Here is an 18,599-nt window from a genome sequence, read left to right as displayed (position 1 = left end):
GGGTATGTGAAAAGCAAAATTCCTAATGCAAGAAATTGTGTATGGCCAATAAAGTGATCTTATCTCTCTCTAATCTTAATCTAAATTTAGTAGAAAAATACTGTAGGTCTTCAGTCATTGTTTTGTCTCAGCTCTTCATTATATATAGTATGCTATGTATGAATCTCATAAATAAAATATTAAATGGTTATAAATATTTTTAAATATAATTCATTGTACAGGCAAAACTACCATATTATTAAATTCTAAAAATCCCCTACGCCTTTTCAGTTTTCTCTTAGACCATTCTGGTTAAGTAGATTACAATTTTTTAGATTTTTAGATTTTTTTTAGATTTAAATGCATATTGGTGGTGGTGGAGGGGAGTCCCCATTACCTGTAAAGCGCTTTGAGTGGAGTGTCCAGAAAAAGCGCTATATACAGTAAGTGTAAGCAATTATTATTATTATTATTATTATATCCTGGGTGCTGGAAAAACATTTGCAACACTGTGCAAGTTTTGTTCAGGGGAAGCATAATACTATAAGATATTCACACCATTTATTTTTCTTTTCTTTTTTTCATTAGATGTGCTGCTTCAACTTTTTTGTGTTTAATACCATGCACTTCACAGGCCTCACTTAATCTAGCTTGCCTTGTAAAAAGAACACCAACAGCCTCCCATATGGTGCTTCTCTGAGCTCGTCACCAAAGTCATCAAAACAAAACTAGAATCTCCTGCTGTGACACTGGTCGTTCATGCTGATGCACTAGGCCAGAAATATATACGGTATATTGTAATTCTAACCATCCTTTCATGTGGTGCAATTTTGAACTAATATCAGATGTGACATGTTATTAATAAATGTTGTGTCCTTTTCATTTTTTCTTCTAGTGCAAACTGTATTTTATAAAAAGGAAACCTACTGCCAACTGTAAGTTTGGCCTAAAATGTACTTGAACTGTGCCAGGAACCACAGAAGAGATGTCCTACTGTCGCAATGGAACAAAAACAAATTTCACTAGCTATAATAGACAGTAAATTTTGAAGGATTTAATTGGATTATGTATAGAAAGTATTTTTTTTCTGAAAGTACTGTTTTTCTGAATGTTTTTAACGGATGGGTTGACATTAGTTAAACTGTCTCAGAAAGATATAAAATGCTGGGCAATCACTTTTTGTGTAGTAAAATCAGAGTTTGAGGTTAGGTTTTAAGGCAACACGTAGGGTTTATCCTTTCAATCCTGAAAGTAACAGCCAAGTGCTTTTTCAATGTCAGCAGTCACTGTGGTGACGCTAAACTGTGTTTTTTTTATGATAATGTATCAGTTACACCGAGCCAACTTAAACCATGCTGCAAACCCAGCTGTTGATATTGGATCCTAACAAAGGTAATTTATCTCAGCATATTGTAACAACAGGCTATATGATGGATCCGTCCAATCAATATAAACATTTGTCAGCTGATGGGAATTATTTCCATTGCATTCTATAATACTCTAAAAAGTCTTCAGAATGCTCAAAAACAGTGCAAATGCACTTCAAAATGCAGTTTCTAGGCCATATTTATTTTTCCAAGTCGATTGAGAAAAAAGTCTTATTTACAATGACAGCCTGGAGACCTGTTTTTATAGCAGGGCCTTTACTACAGCAATTTCAGTGAAGTGCCTTGTTCAAGGATGCAACAATAGCACCCCACCTGGGATAGAGGGATAGAAAAGCAAATCCCAGATGAAAAACTTTTAATGGCAGGTGAATAATTCTTGAAAAGTCTTTTTTCCCCCCTTACCCTTGCTCTTTCGTATTGCATTAAAATTGCTCATGCAGAAGGTCTGTCATTCACCCTAATGGCAGACCCTTCTCATCTGACAGTACAGCTGTGAATCAGAAACATTTGGGTGAGCGTGCAGTTACTCAAGGATACTTAAAACCTGTTTTATTCTGGGTGTTTAGTAAAGTTGATGGCTGTAGCCATTTTCTCAACCAGCCAGTTATATCAGTTTGCAGCTCTTTCACCTGCTGTATGCATTTTACCAAATGCAGTCCTTGCCCACGGTAGTTAACTAAAGGAATTCGTTATGGAGAATTTAACTCAGCTTGTGAGTTAATCTGATTTATCTTCTTTCTCTCATGCTTCAGTTTCTCTTCTTGCCATATGGGAGGCAAAAACAGTTAACAGCACACCATGCACTGTGCACCAAGTAATGGAAATGGCAGATTCAGAGTTAACTGCTGAAGATACGTGATGAAGAATGCTAAGCCATTAATATGCCCTGGGATTCTTAGCTCCATGGCAACTGGGATTCTAGTACATTTTTTGCTTTTATTACCTTTTCTGTGTTTTCTAGAGTTAGCAGCATAGTGCCTGATATGATCAATTCTAAATATATTTAAAAGGCCTTACACAATTATATTTGTGATTATATCAGTAAAATTTTATAGCTTTTCCAAAATGTCTTGTTGTGCTGAGGTGCTGTTTTTGCTACATATGTACTCAACAAAACAATTGAAGAAAAATGTTTCTTTCCCACCTCATGAATGCATTTTTAAACAGCAGCGTTCAAGAGCTGCGGTTAGGTGCCATGCTGCAGGCAATATCAGCAGATTGTAAATTTATCCAGGCCGTTGCCGTTGGATTTAATCATTTAGCTGAAGTTCAGCGCCTTGCTCGGGGCTCAGAAAACCTGCGTTAGAACAATGGACATACAGTAACGTAATCTTCTGATCCATATCTTTTAGAAAAGATACTGTGCATTGTATCCTAGCACTCTTCTGCTCTGCCAAACCAAGAGTTATTTTTCAGGTTTATGTAGCTCCTACTCGGAATTTGCACTTCAGCTTTAGAATTTAGCATTAACTATCGTGTTCAGTCGGTCCATTGCCTTCTACCCACGTGGAGACAAAACGTTTAACTGATGCACTCTAGGCAACACCAGCTCTCTAACCACCCCTTTGACAAACCTTATCATAATGTATTCATCAGTGCTGCAAGCAATGCAGTCTCCCTGACAAAACAGCACAAGGTGAAAAATAAGCTGCGGTAGTCGAGCAGAAATTCATATCATATTTCATGGTAGGGTCTGTTAGTTAATGGGCAGCTACCCAGCGATCAACAGTCCTGTCAGAAGATATGCAATAACAATCAACGGTGTTACAAAGCGTATGGTGCAGGAGGATAAAAGATGTGAGAGATGATACCAAGATGACTTGAAGCTGACACTGAGCAGAGTTCCAATGACTCTGTGTGGTGCTGGAGTCTCATACAGTACTTAGTTCCAAGAGGGCCCAGTATCGTCTGGTTTTGTCACATCACGGTCTAATTATTTGATTAGCTGAATAATTGTTACACCTCTAGCCAGGATCTGAGATGAGTGTTCCTTTAATGATGTGAATGCTTTGAGTAACCAATTTCATAAGGAAAATGCCTTTAGACAATAATTAGGTTAATTTATTAATTGGTTAGAACAAAAAGCAGAAGACACACGTTCCTCAAAGAATTGAGTTGACACACGTTATGTCGTTTTCCTTGCTGGTTTCAAGCCTGGAAATATTCGACCTACTCCATTAATCAAACAATTGAGTCAAGAAGACTCCGTATTAGTGTATAAAATTGAAATTCATGGTTGATGTGAGGGAAAGTCTTCAAAATATTGAGGTCTGATGTACAGTATCAGTGTTGTAGAAATATGAATACATGAAACCCTGTGTGGTTAACCAAACTATTATACTGCTGCTATTAAAATGGGTATTGTAAGATAAAGTAGACTTCTGAGGTATTATTTTTTCATCAGATAAGCTCTAGAGATGTGAATTATTGGTGATAAGGAGAAATGGAGAGCCAAAGCATGTACTTACTGTGAACTATGCTTTAGCTCTCCATTAGTTATGTGTTGTCTTTTATATCTGTCCTGTTAGTTTCACATGCCTTTATAAGGGGACATTGTGTAGTCACTGTACAGTTCTTAAAATACCAGTTATAAATGATACTAATCACTGTAGAGATACACTGTAAAACAAACCCCAATAAAGCTTTCAAGATAACAGTAAAAAAACAACTAATTTAGGACTTTTTTCTAAGTTTCAAAGTGTAATGCTAATCTGATTTACTGTATAATGATTTGGTGATGAAGCTAGCTCAGGCACAATCCCCACTACCTGCCTCACATCAGCTTCACCCCCAATTTATAGTGAACACCATCTCATTCTGATGCTATCTGGCACTGTATGATCTAACAGATTCTGACAATGCCTAGGTTTGCTTTTTTAACTAAATCTTTGGTCTTGAGAGTGATTTTTAAGCTGTGTGTTATGGATATTGGAATCAGGAAGAGTTGTAACTATTAGACAACAGCTGCAGATACATATAACCTTGAACCTCAATGGAGACTTTGACTTGGAGCCAGAGAAAGAGATTGAGTGAGTGAGATACCAAGTGACACAAATATAAGGACCCAGAGAAAGGAGCATTTATATATTTGAATTTCATTGGATTTTTTTTTCTTCAATTTGGCTTAATTTCAATTGTTGTCTCCAAGTGGATGTCTGAGCTTTGCATATCTCTGAGATGTTTCTGGCTTTCTCATCATAATCATGCTTTGCGCTTGGTCTTTTTTTGGTCTTTATAGTCTGTCATAACTCCAGTGGAGTTGTAGCTCTGGTAGCCTTTGTGAACTGGGCTAATCAACCTAGTCCTATTGAATGACAGTGAGTGATTTTGTTTTTTCCTGGGGCTGTTCATTCTGGTTTTAATCTGGTTATTTTATCCATCACAGATCCTTCTGTTTAAATCTTCAGGATGGCATGATTGGACTTTACTGTCCCTCGCCTCTCTGAGAACATTACAGGCAAATGAAGCCCACAAAAGACTTACAGTACTGCTAAGATGCTGTAGTTAAACTATTCTTGCATGATTTGTGTAAGAACAGTTCAGTATCTATACAGGACCACATATGTTGCTTAGGTATTACAACACCCTCCAGTAAATTAGTAAGTGTTAATGCTACCATCTTATTTTTATCAGTTGAGAAGCTGACCCCCACATTGTGACTTGGTAGAGCTCTGGGGTCTGGTAAACTCTGCACCTAATTGATTGCTTTTTAATGGTTTTGAGCCTTGTTGCCCCTGAAGAAGTTCAGAGGACTGGAAAAGCTTGGACAAAACCTTTGTTAAGGAAATACCCAACGATGTTGCAACTTCCTGTTGCTATAGAGATACTGTACATTGTGGTATCCTTGCCATTGAGAACGATAGTAGAAGTTTGCGAATTTTTTTTTACGCTAGAATAACTTACATGCTGATTAATTTGCATCTTTGGTGCTTCTAGCGTGTGCAGGCCAGACAGAATTAAAAAAATCAGATTTGTACATTAAGCTAAAATGATTCTCACTATTTTGCTATGAGAAAGCACTGAAAGGAATGATGCTTCCTCCCAAGCATTGGGTTGGGAGATAATTGTGTACTTTTATCCATTGGTGCAGGGCTACTCTGTACAAGACCATACTTTTTGGATGGTGCTTTTGTGTGAGTCATTCCCTAGGCATTTACAGGTGAGAAGCTTGAATGGATACCAAGTCCAATACACCACCTGATCCTCAATTAAAAAACTCATTAACATCTGCGGCACTGTTATTACTGGTAAACTGATAAAACTGGGTTAAAACTGGGTAAACTTATGGTCTTGCTTTTGGAAGTCACTTCTTGGACTGAGAAATTCAGTGAGCTTCTGAGCTGGCAATGATTGCTGAAACCATATGCACAGGCAGGCAGCAATATACAGTACAGTATAATATTAATTAAACCCAGTGAAAAAAAACATCTCAGGGTGTTGTTTTATCAAAGATCTGCCTGGAGGTTCAGGATAAAATGAAGGTCCTGAGGGGTTATGCTGAGTAAATATGAAAATTACAGGAACTCGGTGTGTGTGTGGGTGATGAGACTTCCTCTTTTCCTTTTCTGCTTTTGCCTGACAGTTTCCTTCTAGAGGGATTGAAAAGCTGAGGGACACAGTGCCTTGCAATGGAATTCAGAGGGACGTTAGCATTCTGTTCGCTGGTTTGTTTCCATTCTGCTCAGGGATAGAAGGCGGCTCGGTTCCACCTGATTTTAAACCTCTGTGGACTGCAGAACACATTCTGCTTAATATTGTTTTCTTTCACCTTTTTCACACAAATATTGGATGGGATTGACATGTCACAGTAAGTTTGTATTTCTTTTCAAATTTGACTAGGAGCAATATCCAGCTGGCATTAGGAAGACAGTCCATCTCAATAATTGAAGTAGAAATTCTGGCGATTTTAGGGATTGTAATTTAAGACACTGGTTGTATGATCACATTGTAATACAGAGGCTCGAAAGATGAAATTTAGCGGGTAGTATTAATTTCAATTGTTCATTTTGAAAAGTCCCCATAGATTAGTGATGTAGATGCTGTTGAATTTGGTGATGTATTGCAAACAACAATTTAATATTTGGAAAATTGATATGAATGAATATCAGTGTATACAATGTCAATATTAAGCCATAAATCAAAAGCCTCGCTGAATCCTTATCCTCAGAAATTTTCACTTCTCTCAGTTTTTGACACTCTTAGACCATTAGGTTCTATTTGCTTGTAAGATAAATTATAGTAAAGCAAAAGTACAAGAAGAATTTGGTTTAAAAGCTAATATTCTCAACTATTACAGTACCTCATCCTTTTTGTCTTTTTAAGCAGTACAGTGCAAACATAACAGAGCCTGGTAACAGTCAATAGCTTTCTCTCAATTAACACACTATTAACCAGTGAAAGTTTAAAAATAATTTTTGAAAAGAAAATGTGGATCTCAAAGTGTATTGGTATACTGAGAAAAGTATTAAAACACTTGTTGTTGTAAATGAGACAAAATACGTGTCAAGTAGTAAAAACCAGTGGAATGTTTAAATATTGTGTAATTGTGTATGTAAAGTCATTTACAAGAAGAAATGAATGCTTAGCCGACTAGACAGGAAGACATTTCCTGTGGCCCAAATGCAATAATCATTTAAGCAAAATGATGTACGCTATGAATTGGGTAATTTAAGACTGATAAGTAGATAAGCTGATGTGTACCTTTTCAACTTGGTATTTTTTAATTCAATAAAAAGAAACTGGATAATACCACATGCACTTTTCATACTAAAGTAACATTTTGGATGATGATTCAAAACTTTGAAATTTTGACATGTTTCCACTTGTTTCCATATTGCAGGAGTTCTGGTTCTACTAGTGTTAGCTTTCAGGTTCCCATGAGGCTTTTCCTGTACTGTTGGCAAGCAGGCTGTGCACAGTATTAGTAAACAGGTTTTGTGCATTGCAAAATGAGGTATTTGCTAAAACAACAACAATGAAAACATTTCCAAATAGTTACAGCTGTTAAGGGCCACTAACAGAAGAAGTGAGATGAAATCAGTCCTTTTTCCTGTTTAGAGTATAATGAATGCTCTATAAAGAATATGAGAATTTCAGAATGGACATGTAAGTAAAACAAAAAAAAGAAGAGCCAGGTTGCTCATATTGTCATGGACAAGTCCTGGAGCATTCATAGACATTTTCAAAATATGTGCTATAATGTGAATCACTTTATCACTCCAAAGTGTAACAGAGAAAGGGTACTTATCTGTTAAGAGTCCATGATTATGGAAAACAAGGGAGTGGGAATCAGATGATTGCCAGGACATTGCATGCTTATTTTCACCAAATGCCAAATTGTAATTATCAGGGAAAAATGTCATCTACAATGTTACAGGAGAACAGTAAAATAAAGTACATCTTGAAGTCTATATTAAGAGTCTGAATTTCCCTTCAAGTGGGTGCCATGATACAGGAGACTCAAGTTTGTACCATATAACTGCCCTTCGAGGAAGCAAGAGGAATCATACTGTATAACCGAAACAATTAATGAAACACAATAATTATTCTTATGGAGAGATGTGAGTTTGAAGAGAATGGGAAAAGGTTTCAATTTTGCGTCTAAACAAATTACTAAAATGAGTTACTGTGTTGGAGTGTAAACAGGAATAAATCTATGGTATCTAAAGTGTTTAACCATCATCTCAATCTGAAATAAACCAGCTTCTCTAATGAAAACTTTAAAGGCAGTGATACACTGTAGACCTCGATCAATTAATATTCTACTGTGAGCACAGAAGTCCTAAAAATAATAAATGAAGCAGAGATTGGTAGACTGTCTACATACTGTATAATAATACTGTACATCTGTGATGAGTGATATGCAATTTTGAATGTTGCTGACAGAAATAAGGGTTGTGATAATAAAGCTGGAGGATCCATATATAAGGTAAACCACAGAGTTGAGAGTGGGCATCCCTGATGAGTACCTCTAGAGAACACTTGTCTCTTAATACCATTGTTGAACTGTTGGCATATAAACTTTTAACCATATTAATGAATCCTACAGTATATAATCCAGAACCGAGTACAGATTAATATGGAGGAGGCAGGAATAATCATTATATCACAAATTAATTCCCTCATGTTAGCCTCCAGCCAGTGCAATGCTACCTAAGACAGGGCAATACAGTAGGTCCCATACAGTGTAACAAATTCTATTCCCCTAATGTAATGCTTGTTGGATAGCTAAACAAGTTTTATTTGAAGTATTTTTATTTTCTAGAAATATACAGTACAAGGTGGAGTCAATCGGTAGATGATTTAACTTTCCAAAAGATGAATTCTTTTCTCATGCTAAAGAAGCTGTACCATTATTGTGAACTTGATTTCATTTTGTCAGATCACAGCTGTTTCACCTTGTGCTCTTTTGTATTGTGTTTAGTTTCTGTAAAAGAAAAAACAGGGATAAATGTTGGGAATATTCTTGAACTAAGCGGTATAAACAGTATGTACAGTACTGTACGTATTTTAGGTGTAGGTCAATACAACTTAACTAAAAATAAGAATGAGATGGTCTATGAAGCCTGATTGCATAGACATTAATGTTATCATGATGGTGATTTTTAGTAAGATGGTTTCTCAAGGTGTTCTTCTATATAACAGCCTGACCTTCATGAGAGATAAGAATTTGAATTTTGGTAATAATAAAAGTTATTGACTCAAAAACTCATTTGTGATTTAAAGTAATCTCACTGGATTAGTTGATTTTCTTTTAATTATGACTCAGTAATTCATATGCTTAGTTACTGACAGGGATTTTAAAAGCACACTTTTTTGCCTTTATTTTCCTTAATTATGTCATTTAAATTGCATCATAAACATTGCACGTTCTTAGGGGTAAAAGGTGATGCATATACATTTGTTAAATTACTTTTGCACGGGATTTTTTACTTTTGCAAAGAATTATCCTAACGCCTACAGTACCAGATTCATTTTTAAAGCTGATTGCCTGACACAACCTAGTGATTCAAATGAAGCTGTATCCTTACTTTCTAAGAAATCAGAGGGAGAGTGTAAATAAGAACAGAATCCATTTAACAGTGGAATATGGTAGACAAAATCATTTCTCATTACAAGCACCCTACCCTTTCTATTCAGACATTTGTATTATCATTTAATCTAACATTGAAAAGCTGATGAAATTACTTGTATTCTAAAGGTTGTTTCATTATCTCTGAATGATTCTTAGAAGTCATCTCGTGTGGTTGTGGTTGAATATTTCAAGAAAGTTTGTTCTGTAGTTCCGTAGTTAACCATTCAGAAATAGCATAATTAAATTCGGAGCCATTAATATCAGATTAATAAGCCATGTATCTCCAGACATAATGTGCTGCTGAAAAACCACAGCACTGCTCTGCTCATGTTCAGCCAAAATTCTCCTGGTTCCTGCAATAATGGTGAATTGATATTGCTGAATAGGTCTCTGAGGTCATACTGAAAACCTCTTCCAATATCAATCAAAGTGCCACTCAAATTTTTAAAATCTATCTGAATGCCAATGGCTCAATTGGAGACGTGAGACGTTTCTGAACAGAAGGTCATAAGGGTGAGTACATGCTCAGGGTTAAAAAATACATACGCCTGATCACAAAAATCCAGTCTCTTGCTGTATGCCTTCATTCCAGGCATGGAACCAACATGCATTGTGTGCGCAAGTAAAGTACTTCCATGTGCCTTCCCACAAAAAATAAATTTCCATTATGCAAATGATATTCTTTTCTTTCAGAAAACATTGATCTCAAGAGTAATCTTATGTCGTGTGATGAAACTGAAGTCGGTCGCTGCTGAAAACAGTGCAAACGAAAGATCTAGAGTAATGTGAAGTAGTGCAGTGAAATATATGGTAATGAAACAAGGCTTCTTTACACTTCTAATTCCATAAATACTTTTGTAAAATGAGATGCAGTTTTAAAGGTTACCAAGTTTCATTCATAGTAGCTTATTTGGCTTTGTAACTGTTCTATTAGAGTTATATTCCAAAATTATTTTCATACTTTCATTTTGTGTAGTTCTGAAATGTGTATGTTTTTATGTTGAAATGTGTTTATGAGTTTATGTATGCGTGTCATGTATTCAAGAATTTGAATTTTAAAATACAGACTACAATTTACTGGTTGGAGCAGCCAAGCATTTACAATGATTTAATTACCAATGCAATTCTTGCTTCATAATTCATTTCCCCATCAATAAGGAATAATGGTTCTTTTTTAATCAATCATCCTCAGTCAATAACACTTCACTAATTCAGAGCTTTTAAGTAGTTCAGAGTTAACTCATCAATACCTGGCATCTCATTTGTGGAATGAGTTGGTGATGCATATTCTGCTGACTTTGTATGCATTGCAAAGAAAAATACTGTGTTGGTCTGTCCTAAGTACTGTAGGTTTCACCAGTTTATTCAAAAATATGTATATTGTAATTGTAATATTCTTAGGTGTCATACTGTATATTATTTCCAAAATGCTATACTTTCACTTTCAGAAGTCACATTGTCACAGTTAACAGCCTAGCAGTGTGAGGAGAAGGACAATACTGTCTCACTTTTGTGGTCATCTAAAAGGTATATATTTATGGTGATCCAGTCTGAATTGTGCCAGATATTATTACTGTTTGTCCACCATGTCTGACAGTATGCAGAACCAAGTTCTGAATTCATTATACAGTTTTCTAAAATGAAATCTGCTGATTTCAAGAAACATTAGAAATTCAGGGTCTCTCAGTGTCCCCTGCTTTTAAAGAATTCTGAATACCTGAAATCCATCTGAAATGTGCCTGACTACACATTTCCTACATGAAATTACAGAAAAATGTACAGTAAGTGAAGAAAAGCAAGTTGGTATATGGTCTAGGAGAGATAATGCCTAGTTTTTTATTTGTTACTTTTAAAATATTTCTGTGTTTAAATACCTTAAAATAGTACAGTAAATAAAGCATCAGAAACACATTTGCTGGCACATTACACTGATTGATGGGTTTTACTTTGGGAAAATCAAGAAAAGTGTCACATTATATGCATACTACTATAATTTAGGTATCATTAACCATGGTGCTGGAGAGCCCCAATGCAGTAAGTTTTGTAAGTCACCCTAAACCAGTAATTTGTAAAGACTGAGAACATCAATTTGGTAAATGTGTGCCAATAAGGAAACTCTGTTCTCTGAGAGCTAAAGGGTATTCAATGTTTTTTTTGCATATGATCTCTAAATTACTGAAGTGACCTGCCTAGTTTGTGAAGATTTTAGAAACTATGGATTAATTGTTTTTAACCAAACCCTGTGGATTGGCATTTTTCTAGACCAGAGTTGATCCTTGCTTTAGTGTAATCATGATTCTCACCCTGCCATTGAAAAATGGGTTTTGTCTGAAATATTTTCTTAGCACAAATAAATAACTCATGCATTCTAAACCCAACTGGGAAAACAAGTGAAGGAAAAAAAGTGTCTTCTTTCTCTGGTGTGTTTCTGAGACTATTTACTCGGTTGCAGAGCATACAAGGAAAATTGTCCTACAACTTGTTGAAGGGGCAGGCACTGGGACCCAGAGGAGACTCCAATCCCCAGCACTTCCATAGTCATTCTGCATAAGAGTGTGGCTCCTGCAGCAGCCCTTCTGCCCTCTTGCTTTGCCTTTGACAAGGGGAGGCTGTCTGCTCAACCGCTATGGGAAGCAGGTGTAGATGACACACCAGCCACTGAGAGGAGATGGAGGGAGGGACCAGCTTTGATATGTAGGATGTGGCTTCAAAAAGAGTCACTAGGAAAAAAAAACCCAAACACTGAGACACACTCACAGCGAGAGAGAGAGACAGAGATAAGGAGAGTGTGTGTGCTTGTGTATATAGACACTCTCTCCACTGCCACTGACAGAAAGCCAGAGACAGAAAGATAGTAGTAATAGAAAGCAAAAGCTCAAGCATGGTTTTGATACTGCAGCACATTCTGATTGCGGTCATTCAATTTTTCAGAAGGGGGCAGCAAGTGTTCCTGAAAGCAGATGAGCCCCAGCCACATTCCGACGCCTTACAGGTAAGACAGGAATTATTATTTTTTTCCCTTCAGCTCTTTCTCCTTTCTTGTGCTTCGTCTTGTGATTTTGAGCATTCTTTCAGTGTTGCCATACCGTCTCTCTTAACACGCAGACAGGAAAGAGCAAAGTCTCAACTCATGTCAACTTTCTTGCACACATCTAATAGGGCAGTTAGAATGTGCACCTGCCTGGGTGGGTTCTGATGTTTTTATTAATGTTATTTCTTACATTCCTTTCTTGCTATGGTGATACCTAAAAAAACGACATTGTTGCAAGTCAACATTTGCAGTTACCTACTGTAAGTGACACTGTAAAAATCCCCTGATTTCATGTTACATGGATACAAAAGTCAAGACAAAGAAAGCTGTAAGAGGAAGGAAAATGCTTTGGTTTTTGTTTCTATTTTTTCTGTCTATGGTAGTAAACAAAAATTTAAAAGGTAAGATTATAACCAAACTATAACATTATCTAAAGTAAGAAAAGAGGTGTCTTTCGTTGTCTGATCTTTATATTTAATTAAAATGCTGTAATACATGTCCTAAATTTAAGAAAGCTACCGTATTAATACATGAATACAAAAGCAGAGCAAAACTTTTCTATTTGCATCACATTCTTTTGATTTAACCTTTATTACCTAAGACTCAGCTCATGTCTTCTCATGTGCGTTTGTGTGACAGTTCATGTTTGACCAAAGCATGTATTTTTAATTGATAGACGGTCAATGCATTTTCCGGTCTCTTAGCTTTTTTTGTTTTCCAGAGAAGAAGCACTTAGCATCCTTCCATTGTGGCAACCCATTTAATTTGCACTCGGCTATCAGGCTAATAGCAGTGTTGGGAGAAGACAAATCTCTTTCTCTTTCCCTTATTTCAATTCTTGTTTACAACCGCGCGTGTTCCTTACAAACTGGCAAACTGCTAAAGAGCACAGTGAGAGGGCTGACATTTATGTTTCGGGAATTTTGTTCGAGTGCCACACAAGTGGGCGTGTACATGATTATCTCCAGTTTATGTGTACCTGTTGAGGGTGTTATATTTAGAACTCCTTTCCCAAGCTAACTGTTCTTTTCTGTGTGATGCTGGGTCAGGTGTAAGATCAATGAGGCTGCAGTACACTTACATTAAATGCATCTTTTAGCAGTGATGAAGGAGAGTTGCCGGAGCATCTGCATCTTAATCTACAGAAGCAAAGTGTTTTAAAGTGAAGTGGTGTGCATTCTGTATATTGCATACCATTACAAATGCTACAGTTGAGTATTTAGAATGAATTTCCCTTGTGCAAGGTGATCAGCTTTGTTAAAGGTTTTAAGTCTCAACACCTTTCTGGTTTTGCTGTTGCGTTTTGTGTGAATGATGTTTTTGGTATAATTTCATTATTTTGTTTGTTCAGCAGTTGTTTAATTCTTTAAAATTTGTTTTGAACTTATGATGCACAAGCCCTGGTTATAAAGCATACCATGTCTACTACTCTATGTTTTCTGAACAAAAAAAAAACTCACACTGCATGACAGCATTCCTCTTGCAGTCATTTAAGTGACGGCAGATACATTTTCCAATTCTCAGTTTTCTTCCAAAATGTAAGCATACAATTTATTTTTGCTTTGCTTTTCATTGGTAATGAGTTATTTCTTTCTTTTAATTCTGCAGAATAATTTTAATTTGCATACCATTATTTCTTTTTAACAGTAATTGCAGTGCACATTTCTTGCTGTTTTGATGAAAATATTATCTACTGTATATAGATGCTATCCTCTGTATAGATCAGAAATAAGATCAACAGGATTTGCCTAAAATAACAAGCTACAAATGCATCATATCTGGACATTTTACAAAAACCTCAGATCATTGGCAAAGAAAAACTGTATATGGCCCCTTAGGAGGATCTGATGAGCTGACGTATTGTACAAACAGCCAGATACGCATGTAAGAGGAAGAATGTATTTAATACATTTTGAGGTCTCATTCAAACTTGAGAATTATTCTCTCTATGCCTATTAGTATGCCACAACCCACTGAAAAGCATTGCTTAGATCATTAAAAGCAAAATGGGTGATACTGTTAATTGTTTTTACAGCAAATGCAAAAAAGTCTCCTTCATTAATTATAATTTAAATGCTCTTTGAGTTTGCACCAATGAGAAATGCATCATTTTCTACAGATAGCTGTAGACTCTGTCATTAAAGCTGTTATAAAAATGTACAGTAATCCTTATTGGAGCTTAGAATTTATTCAGAATTATCATACCCTAGTTGTTAAATATAAAAACAGAGTGACTGAATAACAATAAGAATACCTTTTTGTAAATAAATGTCTGTACCCTTTGCATCTCATTTCATAATATTCATTAACTTTCTCTCTACAGTATATACAGTATATAAATCAGCCAAAAACTGTGAGGTTATAATGACCTAAAGCTTAGAATATTAATTTGCAAAAACAGTTAAAAACAGGTTGTGTTGTAAGAATGAGCTGCAATAGTTTTAAAGAGTTTAAAATAATCTATTGCAATTCATGATAATTTACATTGCTGGACTTTGGTTGGGTTAATGCTCAAGCATTTCACAAATGTTCATACAGATTACTCATTCTTCACAATTCTTTCTTTTCCCAGACAAGTCCCCACCTGTATAGTGACGCCCCATGAGTATTGATTTAAAACAAGTTGCTGTGTATATACTGTATTTCACTTCCATTCATCAACCCTATTGTAAAGAAAGATTTTGTCAACATACAATATGTTTACCTGATCTGCCAATCGTATTAATCAATCTTCGGGGAATTGGATAGCCTGCAGCACTAAACACTAAACACTAAATCTCTTTACACAAGCAGTTCTACTGTATCTGCAGAGCTGTAGTAATTCTAACAGTGAGGCATGTTTGTATTTTTTTTGTGTTGAGCTTGTTTTTAATGCTGAGCTAAGGTGTAAGCATGTCAGACTGAGTGAGAAAAAGCAGCAAAATACACATGACAACGATGACAACCTCATTTAACCATTTTTGTCCAGTTACAGTACATACTGTAAACTAGATTGCTCACATGGCCCCCTGTAAGCAGCCCCTTTCACTGATAACATTATTTTTGCAACTCTGTTTTTCACTATTCATGGGATGTGATTGGAAAGTGTCTGTTGTTTAAGGCACCAATATACTGTATCTTTTCTATGTTTTCCTGGATGGCTACTGTTGCAGTCAGAGTTTATACTATATTTATGTAACCTACTCCCGAATAGTGTCTGGGGCACTGAGTATGAGATTCAATGAATGCTTATTTACATTTTTGAGCTGAGGATCTACATCATATCGAATCGGACAAGCATACTGTAGATCCCCTCCACATACTGCAGATATGCACACTGGTGAGCAGAAAAATAATTAGGAGAAGGCAGAGCTACTGTACAGTATGATGATCTTAGGACAAAAACACGTCTTTCTCTTTCCTTTGGGTGGATGTGACTGGTTGGGCTACAGCAAGGTGTTAAACCCCCTTTTAATTAAGTTGCAGTAAAGATTTTCAGTCAAGCTCAAGAGGTGTGTGTGAGATATTCAGATGTATGAAAGTACAGTAGATCGCTTTGCATCCCTTCCTTACTCATCTATGACAGGATTTAACCTGATACATTTCCTTGTAAAGTGTGACATGGTGGTGCTCAGCAAAACTTTTTGATTTATAGTCTCTGTCAATGTTAGCGGTCTTTGTGATTACAGCACAGTGCTATTTTTTAAACTGTTTTAATATTTTTTTTTCAGTAGTCCAAATCCAGTGTTTGAAGCCATGCATATCAACAGTGCAAACCCGTTGCTATAGCTAATAGGTTTTCTGCACCATACCTGATTTCAGTTGCCTTGGCAGTAACCTACTGTTCCAAGATTTCAAGACAAGCAAAAATAAGCATTTGTGGGACAGTGTCTTTCCTTATCTTTAATTGTTTGGATTAATGTTTTTTAAGTGAATTCCAGTCAAGAACTGCAGTACTCTGATAGTACATTCTATGAATATTCTATGAAGTTTCTCTGGCATTTTCTTCTTCTTTTGTTTGTGTCAAGTGTACTGTTTATACATACTGTAAGTACATCAGTAAGTTTAAAACCTTAGGAATTCTTTTCAACCTATTAGAATAGTGTAGGGATGTGTTATTTTGTTATGTTTTATTTTGCTATATACAAGGTTTATACAATCTCTACATTTTTGAGTCACATGTACAGCGTATATTGTCTATTTTATCTTTAAAAGACTATTAACAGAAGCTGTCTAATTGTTATTCTTTTTTCTTATAAAAGCAACACCTTTGAATGAGTATATGCTAGCTCTTGCAGATTTCTGAACTAGTAGTGATATTAATAGCATTTTCATATTCTGAATAAATTTAGTTTTGTTGTGCAAGAAAATGTAAGTTGCTTAAACATTGGGGAGGGTAACAACTGCCCACTACATGAGACAAATATCTTATAATAATATTGTCTAAGAGACGAATTTGAAGAGCATGTTTTAAAGCCACTATTTTGATGAACAGAACACTAATCAGCAAGGTGCTTAGGAGTTTCCCTTGGGTGCAACTATGGGCTTAATTTTTCTGTGTCCTCTGTATGCAGTTACAGAGGACGCAGCCTAAAAGCCATGTATTGTACAAACCTTTAGAATAAAGCAAATCTCTGGCTCATGGGATATGCTATTCTGGAGCCTAAATGGAAAGGGCTGGCAGCAGAAGCTCTCTTTCCACAGTGATTGATGACTGACCTCCATTTCCAAATTGCCCCTGTCAATGAGTTGAAAATGAATTACCCCTCCAGATGAATCTTAACATAAATGTATAGTGTTTTTTTTTTTTGGTATTATGTTTTCCATACCTGCAATGTCCTGCAGTGGCTCATTTGCAAACTAATTTCAATTAAAAGGGTTGGGAACAAATTAAAAAGTGTCGACATCTTTCTTCATTGCACTTATAGACAGGCATTGAGAAAACAATTCCCCCCCCCCCCTCTACTTTGTGGTTCTTAACCATTTCTGGTGTATAAAAGGAACTAAAGGAACATCATGAAACTGTCAGCTCTGCTCAGCCTTTGGTTAAATGATGCATTTTTGTCCAGGAAAACAACCTCCCTGATTTAAACAGGAGTGTAAAATGTTTGAAAAAATTATTCTGGAGGGCACTCTATCTGTCAAAACTATCTTACAAGCAGAGGAAGAATGGATTCCTGTGTCTTTTTATCTGTTTTGTTGAGGGGTGTACATTTGGACATTCACAAGCACCATGGAAATGAGAATTTTTTCCTAGTTTTGCAAAATTCATATGATCTTAAGACTAGTTGTGTGCTCAGTGATGGTTGAACATGAACAAGAGCATGTGCTCCGTTTTCCCTCTTGAACACCTAGCTGCTTATTTGTTATGTACAGTACATTCAGTGGTGTCCTTTTCTGTTTGCATATTGTGTTGCGTTGTATCTGTTCTATTGACTTATTAGAAACTGTATATGTAAGTGTTTTCAAAGAAACACCCCCAGGAAAAATCTTTATTTCCCCTGCTATGTAATAGCAAGTAGCTTGAGTATTCTTCTGCGCCTGAATCCCAGTTGCATGGCACTCGCGGGGAATAATTATCTCATGTTAACATGTTCTTATCCTCTTACCTGTTCACTGCTGGATATGCTGGAAGATGTTTGCTTGAACAGAGTGTCCTCCTCCATTATTTATTCTTAATTTTAAAAACTGTCATTCCAAATATACCAAGTAACAGAATTTGTAGCTAGCAGTTTCCTCCCTCTGTGTGAAAATAATAACTGAACAGGCATGCTAGCAGAATTCAGTTCAATTCAATTCAACTTTATTTGTCATTATACTTACACAGGTGCATAGTATAGTGAAAAGTGTTTCTCATTAGTCACTCAGGTGCAGTATATAAATAGAACAGAAGATAAGACAATAGACAGTAACACAATAACAGTGTAATAACATAACAGTGTAATTAAAACTGTGCAAATACGCAGAGAAAAGAATACAACAGGACAAAAACAGTGCAAAAGTAATTTGGGGAACAGTGCAAAAAAAGTATGGTGATTAATTAATATTACAAGTAGTACAGTTTTAAGTACAATTTCGGCTTACATTGAGTTGTCGTGTACTGTATGTAGTGGTGTTGGAGTACAGTCATTGTGGGTACAGGAAGAAG

The 18,599-nt window shown here is 36.0% G+C and overlaps 1 protein-coding gene across 1 annotated transcript in view; it reads left to right on the top strand.

Annotated features, from left to right (window-relative positions):
- Positions 1 to 12,180: 12,180 nt before the first annotated feature.
- pde2a (phosphodiesterase 2A) overlaps positions 12,181 to 18,599 on the top strand; it is a 160,666-nt gene continuing 154,247 nt past the window's right edge. The window contains exon 1 of the mRNA XM_088920369.1: positions 12,181 to 12,433. Coding sequence (XP_088776495.1) covers positions 12,323 to 12,433 — 111 coding nt within the window. The 5' untranslated portion in view covers positions 12,181 to 12,322. The remainder of the gene's footprint in view (positions 12,434 to 18,599) is intronic.

This window comes from Atractosteus spatula, chromosome 7, assembly GCF_055471065.1.
Source record: "Atractosteus spatula isolate fAtrSpa1 chromosome 7, fAtrSpa1.hap1, whole genome shotgun sequence".
Taxonomy (NCBI): domain Eukaryota; kingdom Metazoa; phylum Chordata; class Actinopteri; order Semionotiformes; family Lepisosteidae; genus Atractosteus; species Atractosteus spatula.
The sequence above is the reverse complement of the archived record's forward strand: the minus strand, read 5'-3'. Positions and strand labels throughout refer to the sequence as shown.